General features: G+C 33.8%; 4 protein-coding genes across 4 annotated transcripts in view; 2 read left to right on the top strand and 2 right to left on the bottom strand.

Annotated features, from left to right (window-relative positions):
- The window catches only part of LOC107371309 (maltase A3), a 61352-nt gene extending 55802 nt beyond the window's left edge, over positions 1–5550 (bottom strand). The window contains exon 1 of the mRNA XM_025162802.2: positions 5154–5550. The gene's annotated coding sequence lies outside the window, so the exon portion shown is untranslated. The remainder of the gene's footprint in view (positions 1–5153) is intronic.
- Positions 5551–6242: 692 nt separating this feature from the next.
- On the top strand, positions 6243–8200 carry ND-42 (NADH dehydrogenase (ubiquinone) subunit ND-42). Its single transcript, XM_015939953.3, has 4 exons — positions 6243–6922; positions 6978–7099; positions 7175–7543; positions 7633–8200. The coding sequence occupies exons 1-4, from the start codon at positions 6280–6282 to the stop codon at positions 7753–7755; spliced, it is 1257 nt and encodes a 418-aa protein (XP_015795439.1). The 5' UTR covers positions 6243–6279; the 3' UTR covers positions 7756–8200.
- A 733-nt stretch (positions 8201–8933) lies between these two features.
- LOC149094081 (uncharacterized) lies at positions 8934–10064 on the top strand. The gene has a single exon (XM_089268003.1). It carries the CDS (start codon positions 8934–8936, stop codon positions 9897–9899), a length of 966 nt encoding a protein of 321 aa, XP_089124129.1. The 3' UTR covers positions 9900–10064.
- Positions 10065–10227: 163 nt separating this feature from the next.
- LOC107371703 (dnaJ homolog l(2)tid, mitochondrial) lies at positions 10228–11932 on the bottom strand. Its single transcript, XM_015939846.3, has 2 exons — positions 11253–11932; positions 10228–11169 (listed from the first exon to the last, which is right to left on the bottom strand). The coding sequence occupies exons 1-2, from the start codon at positions 11842–11844 to the stop codon at positions 10484–10486; spliced, it is 1278 nt and encodes a 425-aa protein (XP_015795332.1). The 5' UTR covers positions 11845–11932; the 3' UTR covers positions 10228–10483.
- Between the last annotated feature and the right edge of the window lie 3667 nt (positions 11933–15599).

Below are 15599 nucleotides of genomic sequence, written 5' to 3'. Positions count from 1 at the left end.
GATCATAATGAACAAGGAGAGTTGTAGAAATGAGGGAATTTTTGAGTGAGTCCAGGGCTTTTTTATCCTCTGGAAGAATTCGGAATCGTTTTTCTCGAGAAATAAGTCGGTAAAGTGGAGCAGCAAGAGTTGAAAAGTTAGGGATATACCGGCTGAAGTAATTATAGCATCCAAGAATAGATTGTAACTCTCGAACGTTACGAGGGTAAGGCAAGTTTTTCAGTGCTTCAACCTTTTTTGGGTCAGGTCGAATTCCTTGTCCAGAGACAAGATGTCCTAGGAGTAGGATTTCCTCATAACCGAGTTGGCATTTTTCCAATTTAATCTTAAGATTATAGTTTTTAAGTCGGTTGAGTACCATTTCAGTATTTGTTAAAAGTTCATCGAAACTTTTACCAACGACAGGAACGTCGTCAAAATAACCTATGCACTTCTGATATATTAAACCATCCAGAACTTGATTCATCAGGCGCTGGAATATGAAAGGTGCAGATGCTAATCCCATCGGTAATCTCTTATATTGAAATTTCCCATCAGGGGTAACGAAGGCTGTCTTTTCTCTCTCGCCAATAGGTAACTCTATCTGATGATAGCCTTGTGCTAAATCGAAGATGTTGAAAAATTTTCCACCACGAACTACTTCGAGGCAATCGTCAATGCGAGGCATTGGATATCTCGGAACCTTGGTGATTCGATTTAGTTTGCGATAGTCGATAACCATTCTGTAGCTACCGTCTGGCTTTGAAACCAATATAGAAGGGGCACCACCGGGAGCAGTACTATCTTCGATTATATCGTTTTGTTTCATTTCATCGGTTAGTCTTTTGAATTCGTTACGGCGTTTGAGAGGGCAACCATAAGGATTTGAAAAGGGTACTTCTTGACCATCGAGGTCTATCTTAACTGGACAGACAGTTGAAGGTACTAGACCTAAGTCATTTTTATGTTGAGAAAAACTGGATTGGAAAGAGTCTATCAAGGAGACTAATTGTTCTTGTTGATGTTGAGGAAGGTTAGGATTAATTCGTTCAGCTACTCTATTTCGAAAGGGCTGAATTTTAATTTCTTTTACTTCATCTTCAGTGTGAAAATCACACTTAGCCATCATTGCTGCTGCATTATCAATTTGAACAGGGATAGTAACTGGTTTGGTTTGTTTATTTCGGTTGTCTATTATGTAGGTATCTTTTGCTGAATTATTAGGAATAGTAGTTGTATCAAAAATCATTTTGGTTTCTTCTGCAGTGCAGAATCGGAAGAAAAATGTAGGATCGAGAGGAGTAGTATTAACATAATCAGAACAGGTTGTTACGTATTCATTTCCATCAGAACGTATTTGAAAATAGTAAAGATGCAAAAATGCATTTCCAATTAAACACACCGGCTCGAAATCTTGAACTATATGGAGTCGAAAGATTCGAGATTCAAGCATCTTAGGGTGCTTGACAACTGCATATGCGAATCCATGAGAAGGGACATATTGCTTGGCAGCAATTCCTTTCAATGATCTTGAAAAGGGGATTACATGAACTCCAAGTTCTTCAGCTACTTTTGCATCAAGAGCTGAGATTGTGGAGCCTGTATCTAGCAGGACTCTGCCTTCTCGAACTAACTCGCGGTTTGGTCGACAAAGTTTGAAGACTGCTTGAGGCATATGAGCGAGGTTGGTGTCGCCTAAGCGTGTTAATAATGGAACTTCGGAAGTAGTTGAAAGGGTGAAAGAGATACCCGGATCTCTAATGGCATCATTTTCATTCATTTGATGGATTTGGGTAATAGCAAGATTTGAAGAAGGATTTTGAGGTGAAGATTGAGCGGGTGGAGGAGCTGTAATAGCTCTAACATTAGAAGGATTTCGGTTTTGAGAGGGTGTATTATTTCGAGGTTGGGGGTTTGCTTCATTATACATTCGCCTTCGGCATTGAGCAATAAGATGACCTGTCTTTTTACAATAAGCACAGGTAACAGTGTTTCTATTAGGATTAGGAGGAACGGATTGTGATCTTTGATAGGGTTTGTTTTCAGGTTTTCGGAGTAAGTTGTTTAAATTTGAAGGTTTGGAAGAATTGGAATTATTTGAAAATTTAGGTTTGAATTGCTTTGATTGTTCGTATTCAAAATGTTTACGAATCAAAAGATTGGTGATTTTAGGTAAATCATCAATAAGTCCTAAAGTATTTATTTCAGAAACAATATAAGAGGGTAAATGATTTAGCAATTCAAGCTTAAATATTTCTTCGGAATAGCTTCCGACAGCTTTAGTTAAGGAGGTTCGCAATTTCATAAGAAAAGTGTTTGGGTGATCGGAAGGATTATATTTTAATTGTCTCAATTGAAACTGAGCGCTATACTGCATTGCTGGGGTTTTTGCTAATCTAATAAGTTCATTTAAATAATTCTGATAATCATTGATTTCAGGAGAAATGGTGTTTGAAAGAGCTAAGATTTCGTGGGTCAATGATTTCTTAAAACATCTAAGTCTAGTTTGATCATCACAATTTTCTTGTGCTAATCTCTGTTTAGTGTTAGTAATGAAATCCAACATATCTTCATCTTTTTGAAAAGGCGTTACAATTGGGTCTGGTTTTAAGGAGGAAAGGGCTTGAACAAGAAATTGATTCTGTTGATTGTCATGGCTGACATTGGAAGGGGTAGAAACAGAACGGGGTCTTTCAATAGTAGGAGAATTAGGAGGTTGAGGAATAGGAGGGGGTTCGATGCGAGCACCGAGAGTTCGTAAAACTTCTATGAATTTACGAATTGAACCAATAGGAATTGGTAATGAATGAATGTCCTCATATGTAGAGTTTAACAATACCTCTCTTTCTCGTCCTATGTGTTGAATAACGGTATGAATTTCTTGTTCAGTCATTCCACTAGTACGACATGCTTGTAGCCAATCAGGAATCTCGGCAGCAGTTACGCTTTCGACAGACAGATCAAGTATATCTTCTTTAGATAGGTTTTCACCAGCGATCATACAATGAGTACGAATACAATCATGCAAACGCTTTATAGCAAGAATGGGTAAGCCAACAGATACAGACCAAGTACTGAGAATTTCAATTGCTCCAGCTTGATTTATACCAGCGACAGTTGGAATATGGTTAGGAAGACCAAAACGGTTTGCAGCTCTTGTGGTTCTTGTCATATTGATTGATTACAGAATTTGAATTGTTGAAAAGAGTTCGGAAGATGCAGTAAATTTATATCACTAAAGTGATGGTAAGAAGTTTGGATTTTGAAATGGAAATTGAATGTTTAGAGTTGAATTTGAATGTTGAATGGAAATTGGAATGTTTAATTGTTCGGGGTTTGAATTGTTCGGAATTTGAAATGTTGAATGTTGAATAAGCTGAACATGCAGCTTTTGTTGAAATTGAAATTTGAAGTTATATTCCTAAAGGAATTGTGTCGAAGAGAGTCAGAGTCTTGGTTCTATCACGAAATAGTTGATCGAAGGATCCTTTCCGCATTTACTTAAGATCAGGAGTTAAGCACAATTTTGAATTTTGTAAGAACTTGAGAAAGTGAGAATTTTGAATTTGAAATTGAAAGATTGTGGACTTAATTTTAGAGAATCACTTAAGTGAAAAATACAGAGATATTGAAGGAACACAGAGACTTGAGAAAACACAGAATTGTTGAGGTCAGGAAACAATGACGATCCTGCCAGAGTCGCCAAGTGAAAGGTTTCTTTACGGTAGGCTTCTGATTCAAAGACTGCACAATTAGCTTTCACTACTAATTTTAGAGTTCGTATACAGGATCACCAATAGTTCACTGATTAACTTAACTTTTCCGCGTTTCGAGAATATCTCAAAAGAGATGAAGACACAAAATATAATACTAAAGTATTTAGGAATATATAACTTTAATGAGTTTTGAACAATTATAAGAATAGCCTGAATTTGGTTAACTTCATAAGAGAGGTAAGATGGCTGAATACAATGAGAATTTGTATGAAATTAAGGAAAGGGGACTTCAATGACACAAATTAAAGATGAACAGTAAAGGAGTGTAGAGAAGTGAAAAACAGAATGAATATGGGGTTCTATTTATGTGAATCTTAAAACAAAAGAGAAAATTTGGAGGGAAATAATTAAGAAAGTGAAAAGACTTCTCTGTCTGTAAATGTCTGGTAAATTGGTGATCGTACCATACTCGTATGACTAAGGTGATTTCAACACTCTTTAGCGTTACCAAAGCTATGGCGTCTTTCAACCTTATACATGTCTAAAGACATCATTGGGTTAAACCATATCTCAAGAGAGATGGAGATAGCCTTTTTAGTATAAACCAGATTAAGGGGTAAAAGTAATCAGAGGTTAAAAAAGGGAATAAAAAGAGAGTGATTTTTCAGTCTCTTTCTTTATGGCACCAATTTTATGCTTCTTAATTTTGTGGTAAAATTAGTTGGATCTTGTGGTCAACTAACAACTAAGATTAGACTTATTTATCTGCACTTTTACACCTTAATTAATATATCCTAAGATATTGAATTTCATGGTTAGAGACAGAGAGGCTTCCATATTGTTAGAGCAATTTAGGGAATACAATAAAATGAAATTAAAATGAATTAAAATTAATGATTAAATATAAATGAATCTAAAGATTTCAAGTTGAGAGAAAGGCATTGAACAAATTTCCTAAGTTCAGTTTCCTACCCTACATTCCCTAAAGTTGAATCAACAAATTTCCAGACAAATTTTTCTTCTTAACTTTTAAACACAATTAAACTCAATTAACCTTGCAATCAACTGTTAGCCTTAAGCCTTTCAACAATTTTGTCAACTCGTTAAATGAATCAATTAGTTTTCATCAAAGTTGATTGAAACAATTGAATTGGGTTTTTGCTCATTTCAAATGTTTCTTCAACTTTAATAAAAAAATATTCATTAATTCAGATTAACTTTCACCAGTTTTTCAAGTTTATCTTAAGCTTTTTGTTTAATTTGCTTTCAATCCTGAGTTTACGATAACTGGAAACATGAATAATACTTTCAATGTTGACAATATTCATGGAAGAGGATTGCTTCAGGCTTTTGATCCATGTTTTATTGAATAACAAAAGGTTTTTGATATTTTAATATCTTTTTGTATTGTAACATTTGTTTATCAGTTGATTTAGTATTGATTAAAGTTCAACTTACCAGAATGAAAACATTGAAGATATCAACTGACACAATCACTTGGTTAACAATCATCAGTTAGTTTTCAATTGTTGAAGTTAATTGCTATTGGGAAAAGATGCTTTTGCAGGTTGATTATTTTTAATGTTTTATCCTTTTGGTTTGGTAAAGTTTAGTTTAACTGTTTCTTTCCTTTACTGATTTTTGCCCTTTCAAACTTAATCAGTGCAAGTCGAAACTGTGTAATTAATCAATTCACTGTTAACATTTGCTTGACAACACACAGATTTGATATTTGATTAATTGTTTGGGTAACATGACAAAAAGACGCCACTGAAAGTGAAACTGGAAACAAGTTGAGAGCCAAAAAATGCATAGCAATTGTATTAACATTGGCAAACTGGATTCATGTGCATCTCAATGTAACTTGATATTGATAAACATTTAGCGCATTCTCGTCGCAATGTTTTACTTTCCAGTTTACTTTACTCTATTCAATTGAAATACTCATGAAACAATGGCGGACTCTGATGTCTGGTTAGTCATTTAATTGAAATTCATGAGCATCAATTTTATTTTCATTTAAAACATTTTACAATTGCAGAGCTTCAAATGGCTTCATGTCTTTGACCTCTTCCATGTTATTACATTCAGATTTCATCTATTAACCATTCAATGCTTATTAAATTTACTATTTTTGTCATTTTTGCTAATAAATTATTGGCTTTCAATCGGTCATTTTAATGAAATTAGCTAGTTCCAGGTTGTAATGTTTATATTTATTGGGAGTTAAAGATATAAAAATTGAATCTTTAGCATTATGGGAGTTAGTTGGATCTGTACTGAATATGTTAGTTTATGGTTTCTTTTTCAGTTTTTTATGCAATTTGCTTGGTCAATTTTTTTGTGGGATTCTAAGCGGTCAAAAATTTAATCGATTTTGATTAATATATGTAATTTGAGCATTTGATTGTTATTAATTTTTGCTTTGAATTTAATTTGTTTTGTTTTTAATCATCGATAGATGGTGCTTTGTTGCTCTTGTGCTGCTATCTGTTGTTATATACATTGGAAATTGGACCTTGTTATGAAGGTTGTTATTTGTAATCATTTGTTTATGTGTGGACCATTTGTTTATTAATTGAAAATGGCTTCTTTTAAATTGTTAATGTCGTCATTACCGGCTCGGTTTATGGTCTCTCGAGCCTCCGAGTCTCAATTATTGACTCGGTTAAATGGTAAAGTGGGTATGATGTCAGCTGCTGGTATTTGCCACAAAGATAGGATGGATCCGGTTGCCGTAGCCGTTAAACCTAAACCATGGCCATACAGAGAGAAACAAATTAAAAATTGGAGATTTTGGCTAACTGGTGAATCTACAACTGATAGATTTGATGAAAATACTGTAATGGTTACCATTGAAGGTCTACCTGGATCGGGAAAATCTGCATTAGCTAAGAAACTTGCTGAAATGACAAATATGTATCATCAACCTAAGGCTAACTTCGACTTTGTTTATATTAGACCAGATGGCTTGGATTATCGCATTTTTAACAAAGTCTATTTTCCTCAAGCTCAATATCCTGACTTAGATATGTTCTTTCAAAATCCAAAACATCCGAAAATGGGTAGAATGCAATTATTGTTGTATAAATTGAGATTCTTCCACTATTTGGAGGCTATGATTCACCTGTTTAATACTGGTCAAGGTGTTATTATGGAAAGAACTCCTTGGTCTGATCAAGTTTTTGCGGAAGCTATGCATAAATGTGGTTATCTTAATGATGAAAGTAAGTTAGCTTCAGCCATGTAGATATGATTCTAATATTATTTTGTTCATTTCAGCTTGGAGGTTCTATACTATAGTAAGACATAACACTCAAATTAAAATTTGGAGACCACATCTTGTTATTTACATTGATACACCAGTTGAAACAGCTATGAAAAACATTAAGAAGCGAAATAATGTAAGTTTTTGCTAAGCAAGTTTACAAACATATGTGAATTTATCGTTCAATTAATATGTTACTTTTTGTCTACAGCCAAACGAAGTCAACAGTCCAATATGGAATACTGATTTTATTAAACATATTGATGAAGGTTATAAAGAAAGGATTTTGCCACAATACGATGAGCACTCTCATGTAGTAATTTATCCATACAAAGATGAGCTAGATGCTGATTCGATTCTTCAAGACCTCGAGAAAATTGACCTTCAAGTTTGTTTGAGTTCGGTAAAGTTATGTGATTGGCGTCTTGGGGATGAAAATGAGTGGAACGATTGGAGGCTAACTTACACAAATGAAATTGAAATGTGGATGGCCAAGTTCAACCTTCCAACTTGGGATGTTGAAGATTTTGATTATTCAAGCGAAGCTAAAGAGATTCACCTGCAAACTGAAACAGCTTTGGTAAGTTCAATAGTTTACTTCACTCGTTTATTCAATTTTCGATTGAAATCTAAATTCTCTTTATCTCTACCTCTCTCGTTTATTTACAGGCTCCTGGTTACTGGCCAAACTTTGATCCTGATAGACATTCAGTCTGGAATTTGGCTTTCAAGCGAGACAATAACTACTGGCAGGACAGAGCCATGAATTTATTCAAAGCTTACACTCCTTAATTGTATAAATGTTTACTTGTAAAAATTATCTACGTCATGATTCAGTTTCGGTTGCTTTATTTTAGTGATATTGAACCATCAACTAAATTCTAATGAATAGTAATAAGAAATGAAATTTGGAAAATTATTGCAGCAAGAATTGAATCTTGATTGTAATACAATGAAGATATAAAATTAAATGATATTATGTACGAATGAAACTTTTGATGACAATCGCAGATCTTGGTAAAAAAACGTCAATTTTGAAGTGTCTCGGGTATTAATGTAATCCCACTTCTGGTCATCATGCAGTACAACAAAGAATCAGCAAGAATTCTGATTTTACATGTTTTTAGATTAATTGTTCTAGTATTTTCTCAACTGTTTCAAATCAACGTATTAGTGATTCGTTGTTTAAATGATTTGGTTTTTTGCTTGATTTAGTAAATTTTAAATTTTTCTTAAACTTTCTCTCTCTCGATGGTTAGCCTGAATTAATTGATACCAATATAAACAACATTGAGCTGTGAAGAATCCTTGTATTATCCAAGTTGTATACTCCTGCAATTAAACTCTCGCTAGTCACATTATCACTTATGATTATTTTTGGTTTTTCAAATAATCAATATTTTAAACACTATTCATCATCTATGATGAGTCATTAGTAATGATAACGGGCTATTTAAGAGTAAGAGTTAAACCCTTTTTATCTAATGTAAGTATAGGGTGATAGGTCAAATGGTCAATAATCTTCGTACAATCTTCATACGAAAGAAACAGCTTGCAAAGACGATTTATTTAAACTGATGGTTTTTTAAGGGATTAAATTCGATTGATAAAGTAAAAAAATATCTTGGATTTACAAAGAGTAGTTTATTGAAATAACAAATAAATCAGATTACAATAGTCGTATCAATATTGATAATTAATATTGTTGGTTGGAATTGTTAATATTTGAAATTGGCGCAAAGATAATGTTTTTTTGAGAAGCTTTGCCTTCAAGCCAAAGAGTGAGGCTCCCTTCATATCTTATGATCACTTGAAGGTTCTTTCTCTTCTCTTTCGTCAATTTGTGTCAATCGATAGATATTTAAATCTTGAAAATCAATTTTTATTTTTTTCTCCGTGTTTCAGAGTTTCTAATAATTTCTGCTTGATCATTTATTATATTGTTTCCATAATCTTTCAAAACAGTGACTATGGCTCGTAGAACCGTTGGTGGACCATATTCTTATTCTTATGGACTTTCTTCCTCTTATTCTACTGACAATAATGCTTCTTACCAAAGTGATTATAGCAGCAGTCAATCTAGCTACAGAGATTCTAGCCAAAGAGAATCAAGTGGATATGATAGACCTCAGACTTATGGTCCAGAATTGTCCAACATGCGGGATGATCTCCGGGGCAAAAAATTATACTCAACTTTGGAGCGCATGAATGCTAACTCAAACACTGATGGCGCATCAGAAGAAATGATGAGGCTATTTCCGCCACCAGAAAAGAGATTTTGTCCAACAAGTGATAAGCCTGTTTATAAAAATGGCGTTTGCATTCCCAGACAAGATGCTCTGTTGGTCGAGATGGTCCTGAACGACAAGGCTACTCTTGGAGCGCAGCTTGATGTCACAAAACAGCCCATTGTAGGGTTGAATTTTGTCAATGAGTACATTGACCCTGAAGGTGGTTTGCGTATCTATGAGTGCTCATTGTGCAAAACTTTTCGAACTGTCAACACCATGATGGAGCATATTACTGGATATAATCATAGGGTCAACTACATTCATAAACAATTTCCGTCAGAGGTCAAAATGTTCCTTCTTCCTGATGGGCGGACCAAAAACCGGAATAAAGCTCTCATGACTATTGCTTCGAAGAGATGTTCTGAGCTCGAGCTTGTGTATGGAAGAGGAGATGTCACAATCATCAATGAAAAGCCTAAGATACCCGCAGGAGCTCTCGATGCATCAGAAAGTGATGTTCTTCCCGAAGATCACTATAAGAAACTTGAAGAATTAAGAAAAGACGTAAAAAAATACACTGACCTAAAAATTGAAACTGCTGAAGAGTTTCGTTTGGTTAGAAACTTGACCTCCTCATTGACCAATGCCATGTGCGAATTTAAATATATACAAGAGCAGCAAGAACAAGCTCAACAGGATGCATAATTACAACCTGTCCGAGTTTCTTACACAATTTATATTGAATTAGCATCACTCATTCAGTATCGTAAAAAATTTACAAATATCATCTCAAAAATCATCATGATAACCATGATAACCCAATGATATTGATGTATGCATATTTTCAAATAAAGACATACTTCAAATTAATCATCTTCTGACTATTGTCATGAATGAGATAATATTCAATTATTCTCACCTTAAATATGATAAAAACAATGATAAAATAGTATCAGAAGACAAATATTGTTTCATAATTTCTCAACGATTTTCTTGTAACTTTGTTCAGCAGATAATTTCTTAATTCTCTAAATGCTGTCAATAAATAAACTTTAATAAACGATTGTGTCAACAGATAAATAAATAACAAGTTTACATTAGCTGTTTTCAATCTGAATTAGTATTACACAATTTTAATTTTAGCTTAGAATCGGTCCCAGAGACCAATAATTGATATACTCAACAATTGTTGAATCACAGGCTAAGGAAAGGACCAGATGCAAGAAATTGATCCTATAGACTCAATCGAGATTGAGGAACTTCGATAATTTCTATAATTTAACAATTCGCTAACCGAATAAAGCTCTTTTTATTCGAGTTAAAATTCCAACGTTTTCCTCTTTTTGTATAAATTTCTTTCCTTCTGTTGTGTTAGCTATACCATCGATGGTACCTATAGTATCTTCTTCTAATTCAGCATATTGCTGCCAAATTTGTTTTTGATTTCTAGACAATTTTACTGGAACTTTGATTACAAAATGTACAATGTGATTACCATAAGAGCCGTCATCCTGAGGCCAGCCCCCATTTTTAAATGCTATAGCATCATGCGATGAAGTTCCAGCTGGTATATCAACATTAAAAGTTGTATAGATTCCTCTTACTGATGTTTTACCACCTAAAACTGCTTGACTGATACTGATTTCATTTTGAGTGTGAATATCATAACCTTGCAAACTAAAATAATCATCAGGTTTAATTCTACATGTTATTAAAATGGTTTGATCTCTAATGACTAGTTTCAAGACCTCACCATCTCTTACTCCAGGGGGAATATTAAAAGAGGCCATTTTTTGTTGCACTTGGTAGCCTTTTCCTTCGCAATCTGGACAAAGGTGTCTTATGTATTCACGACTTCCTCCACAAGCTCTACACTTTATTTTACAAACAACAGGCTCAGTTGAGATGGTTTCCAGGCCATTTTCATCGCAAAACGGGCATAAAGTGGCGCGAAACCCATAGGCTGATCTTGCTCCTGAAATAAACAAAAAATATAATTTAATTCAAGACCAACATTCGAATAAAATATAAGAAACTGAGCTGAAATCCGATAATTACCGTCACACATGTAACAAGTATCGATTGTTCGTATCTCCATTTCATGTTTGCAGCCTTTAGCGGCTTGCTCAATAGTCAATGGTATGATCAAAGATTCAGCGCTTTCAAAGCCCCAAATCGTTCCGGCAAATTTTTCTTCTTTTGGGACCTGGTTATTTGCATAGGGATTTTCAATATCACCAAAAATATTTCGAAATAAAGATTCAGCATTAACAGTATTTCTCATAAAACTAAAGTCTTTTGCACTCTCGTGTTTCTGATATTCAGAACTCAAGTCGTTTAAAACTTCGGCATCATATTTCGCCCTTTTTTCATCATCAGTCAATACTTGATAAGCTTCCAGTAGCTCTTGAAATTTTTCAGGGCTGGCAGTTTTAGATGATGTAGAATCTGGATGATATAACTTAGCAAGCTTTATGTAATTCTTTTTAATTTCCTTTTTATCAGCTCCTCGCGAAACACCGAGGATTTCATAGTAATTCTTGCGCTTTTTAAATCCAAAGACAGTGGATATATTTGATTGCTGTTGGAAGTTGAAAATGACTCGAGCAGAGGTTAAGAGTTTTAAATGATGACGGTAAAGATGACACATTAATGATCTATTAATTGTTCAACAGACTTAAAGGTTAATCAGCGATGTAAACAAATAATCTCTGATGTATGGTCATAATCATGTGACTCCCATGTGTTATCGATATAACAATCGATATATTGAATGCACTTTTGCTCACATCAAAGAGTGAAGGAAGAAGAGACAGCAATTCAATACAAAGTCTGAACGAAAATTTTTTTTTGGTGTCAGAAGATGGCGCGAGAAAGAAACTCTTTCTTTTACTTTCTACACAAAATTTTTTACTCTCTTTTTCTCTTATATTTCTCTCTCTTTTCATCATCAAAAATTAAATTAAAACAATAAATGTCAACATTAGAAAAGGGTTTTTTGATAAATTTTAATTGATTTTAATGGTTTAGATGCTATGATTTCTAAATTAATGATAAAGTGATGATTTAACAGAAAAATGTGTTTAAGGCTAACAAAATCTGAGCTAATCAAGCAAAAGTCTATCAAAAAGTTTTCATAATCATTTAATTACGTTTGGGACTATTTTGGCTATTCTGCTATAAATTCTGTATTCATTGAATTTACAGTAGTTCACCTTTACATAAAAAAATGATGAATAACTTGTCGTTAGTACATTGTTGGACGGATCTATCGGCTAACTAATTTATCATTAAATTATGAATCTAATTTTAGTCTTGAGATGTATTTTATCGGCCATATTTTTATTGTCATCTGTTTGGCCAATGTAAAATGGACCACTCACTGTTCCCCGTCAAATGTGAAACTTGATTTTGGAATTAATCTTGCTTGGTAGAAACACTCCCTTGAAGCTGCAGCATCCGATTCGATTCCAATGTCAACATTTGTTATGACTTCATCTAAAACTGAACCAGTTGCGCAACTAACAACCAACGTTATGTCTTCATGCGAAACTGATGACCAACTTACAATTGTGAATCGCTCAATATGTATCACATCAGTAAAAAACTAATTTGTAAAATACCTTATATTGAAGCATTTGTAAGCCATGGTCCATTACAGGAAACAGAAGATACACAAGCTTTTGAACAACCGGCTTTTGAAATTTTTTCATTCTGGTTTGGAACATGATTATATCATAATCAAGATAGATTATGTAGTAAATTTGTGCACCATAGCGAGGATACTGGTAAAAGGCGAATACCGGGCAAATAGGCAAATACCTGGTCAATTTTCAAAAAAAGCATGCACAATTTTAAACTGACCAACACAACCGTCACAACTAACACATATTTTTGACCAGTGTCATACCTTTTCTTACCAAGTAATCTTTACTACAGTAAAGTACCAGATAGTGTCGTTCCTGTGAAATAGCTTATTTACACTACAAATGCTAAAAAACAGGCAAATAGTCAAGTCAAGCTCACTTTATTCGAGGTAATTGAAGTAATCGAATGTTACTTGGTTGATTAGATCATTTGCGTTTACACAGTTATTAATACTAATGTTTGACAATAAATTTAATGTTTGATCAAATATTTTGATTTGAAAGATCTTATTATTCCTGCATCGAGAGGTTGAGTGGCAGAGGTAGAGGGCGGTGGAAGAAACTGGAATGTAATGTTAGGGTAATTTTCAAAGTCAACTTTGTGACCTTTGAAGTTATCAAGTATCAGGACTACCTTTTTATCTTGTTCAATAAGAGTATCATGCCAATTAGCAAGCCATTGCTCAAAGATACGCTTATCCATCCAAGCGTTTAGCTAAGATGTGTAAATTAAATTAAGATCATCTAGACATCCAGGGGGTATGATGATCCAAGTGCTTTGACAATTGCCGAGTTAGGATCCTAACGAAAATCATTAGATTTAATTTTGAGCAAATAAGGCAAATTTATTTCAGGATTATGCGGAACCATAGTGACTGTTGGTTTTCCTTCGTGCAGCAGACTTTTAACTGTTTCGTGAGAAACATAATCACAAATTTCATCATTATCTTCATCGGTATGATCACTCATTATATACACATATATCAAAAAGATTAATTAGGAAAAATAGTAACTACAAAAAACAACAAAAATACTGATTTAATAATAGTTGAATTTCATTGCAATTTAAATAGTTGTAAAAGATCAACATATTATGTTTATTTTTTTCGGTTTCTTTATTTGCCGGTATTCGCCTTTTACCCGTATCCCCATAGCGACTCTTTTGGACTACAATAATATTTTGATAGATGATTGTGAGCATCGTTTTAAGGAAAATTTTTCCATTGAAAATCTCCCTATCATTATACCTCAAGAGTAGTGAATTAGTTGGGAAGAGTCAAAGGGGCGGGACAAGAAAAAAGCAATGAAACAAAATTAAGTTAAAGTTTCTTGATGTTTTATATTTTTCAAATTAAATAGAAAACTTTTACATTTTTTGCTTTTTAACGCAATGGTTTGGATTGATCGAGTAATCCTCGAACTTCCTCTTACCCTGTTTGTCTCTTTTTAAGAAAGAGCAAATTGAGCAATTTTCTTTCGCAAAAGCAGAGAGAGGGAGTTCGAGAGGTTCACTCGATGAAACTGAGGATTCGTCATCAGATTCACCAAAAATTGTTCTGATGTCACTTTCAAATGACGAACCCTCAGTTTCGCACAACATTTCTTCCTCAATATCAGTTTCAATGGTGAATGATGGTGATGGAGGTGAAATCAAATCCTCTTAAAGCGGTGCAGGTGAATACGATGGTGATGGTGGTGGCTGAGATTGAGGTGGTGGTGGAGTTGAAGACGGAGATGGAGTTGGAGACGGATAATAAATGGTATTATTTCCATTAACGGTAAGTTGGATTTCGCAGTTATGCGAAATCGAAACACTTGTCACACTACTGTCACGAACAAAACGTCATTATCATTCATGATAAATAAAACGAAAGATTAATGAAATGACTGGGATAAACAGAATGAAAAATCAAGACTAAAAATTCAGAAAAATGTCACAAATAAAACTGATCTTGAAACTTGGTAAACTTTGGTATCAAAGTATAATACTCTTCCTGACCTTTGTTGTTCTATTCTTTGCAGTAAATTAAAAAGTTCTAAATGTGCATAAGCTGTTACGAAACTTGCAACAGCAATGTTTGTTTTTGACTGTGGTGCTTTATCAGTGTGATCCTCTGAATATCTATGTTGAGCAATGATAACTGAATCAGTTACTTGGTTGACACCTAAAACTTCTTGTGTATCATCGTTCATTAGAGTCCAAAGATCTGCATAATTACGCATTATAGAGATCAAAAATGCTTTAAAATTAAGTCTAAATTGATTAGATAATCAATTGTATGCGTATCCTTTTTTGAAAGTGTACAAAACTTAATGTCCGTGGCTGTATATTATAGCACAAATATGAAATGCAACAATGTTTTGCGTTTAAATTGTGGCTAAACGAAAAGGGTACTAAAAAATTTTGTCATGATTCAATCATAACAGCGGATAGTTAGTTGAGGTTTCTCGGAATGCAGGCTCCTGACAGATTCACGGCGAAATTCATTCACAATCTTCTTCGGCTAAGGAACCAAATTTTTTTTCTCATTTTGTCGATGGTCAGTTGATCGCTAATTTAAGTCTTTTCAAAGTGAATTGAATTTATTAATATTGTGCTCAGTAAATTAGCGATCAGTCATGAATCATGATCGAGAGTCCGCTTGTTTCATTAAAACATTTGTTAAGCAATTTTATTTTATTTTGTTCAATAACAAAAGTCATCAGCATTGAAAGGTTATTGTATTTAATTTGAGTCTTTAATTTATAGTAAAAGTTG

This window comes from Tetranychus urticae, chromosome 2 (genome assembly GCF_039701765.1).
Source record: "Tetranychus urticae isolate SD_2017Ah chromosome 2, NJAU_TeUrti_SD_1.0, whole genome shotgun sequence".
In the NCBI taxonomy this organism is placed as follows: Eukaryota; Metazoa; Arthropoda; class Arachnida; order Trombidiformes; family Tetranychidae; genus Tetranychus; species Tetranychus urticae.
This window is presented reverse-complemented; position numbering and strand designations above follow the sequence as displayed.

Bases quoted from the DNA above. Each gene is read 5' to 3' on its own strand.
- ND-42 (XM_015939953.3), top strand. From the start codon at position 6,280: ATGGCTTCTTTTAAATTGTTAATGTCGTCATTACCGGCTCGGTTTATG. The intron at 7,100-7,174 runs GTAAGTTTTTGC...TTTTGTCTACAG, and splicing joins ACATTAAGAAGCGAAATAAT to CCAAACGAAGTCAACAGTCC. The intron at 7,544-7,632 runs GTAAGTTCAATA...GTTTATTTACAG, and splicing joins TGCAAACTGAAACAGCTTTG to GCTCCTGGTTACTGGCCAAA.
- LOC107371703 (XM_015939846.3), bottom strand. From the start codon at position 11,844: ATGTGTCATCTTTACCGTCATCATTTAAAACTCTTAACCTCTGCTCGA. The intron at 11,170-11,252 runs GTAATTATCGGA...TGTTTATTTCAG, and splicing joins TACTTGTTACATGTGTGACG to GAGCAAGATCAGCCTATGGG.
- LOC149094081 (XM_089268003.1), top strand. From the start codon at position 8,934: ATGGCTCGTAGAACCGTTGGTGGACCATATTCTTATTCTTATGGACTT.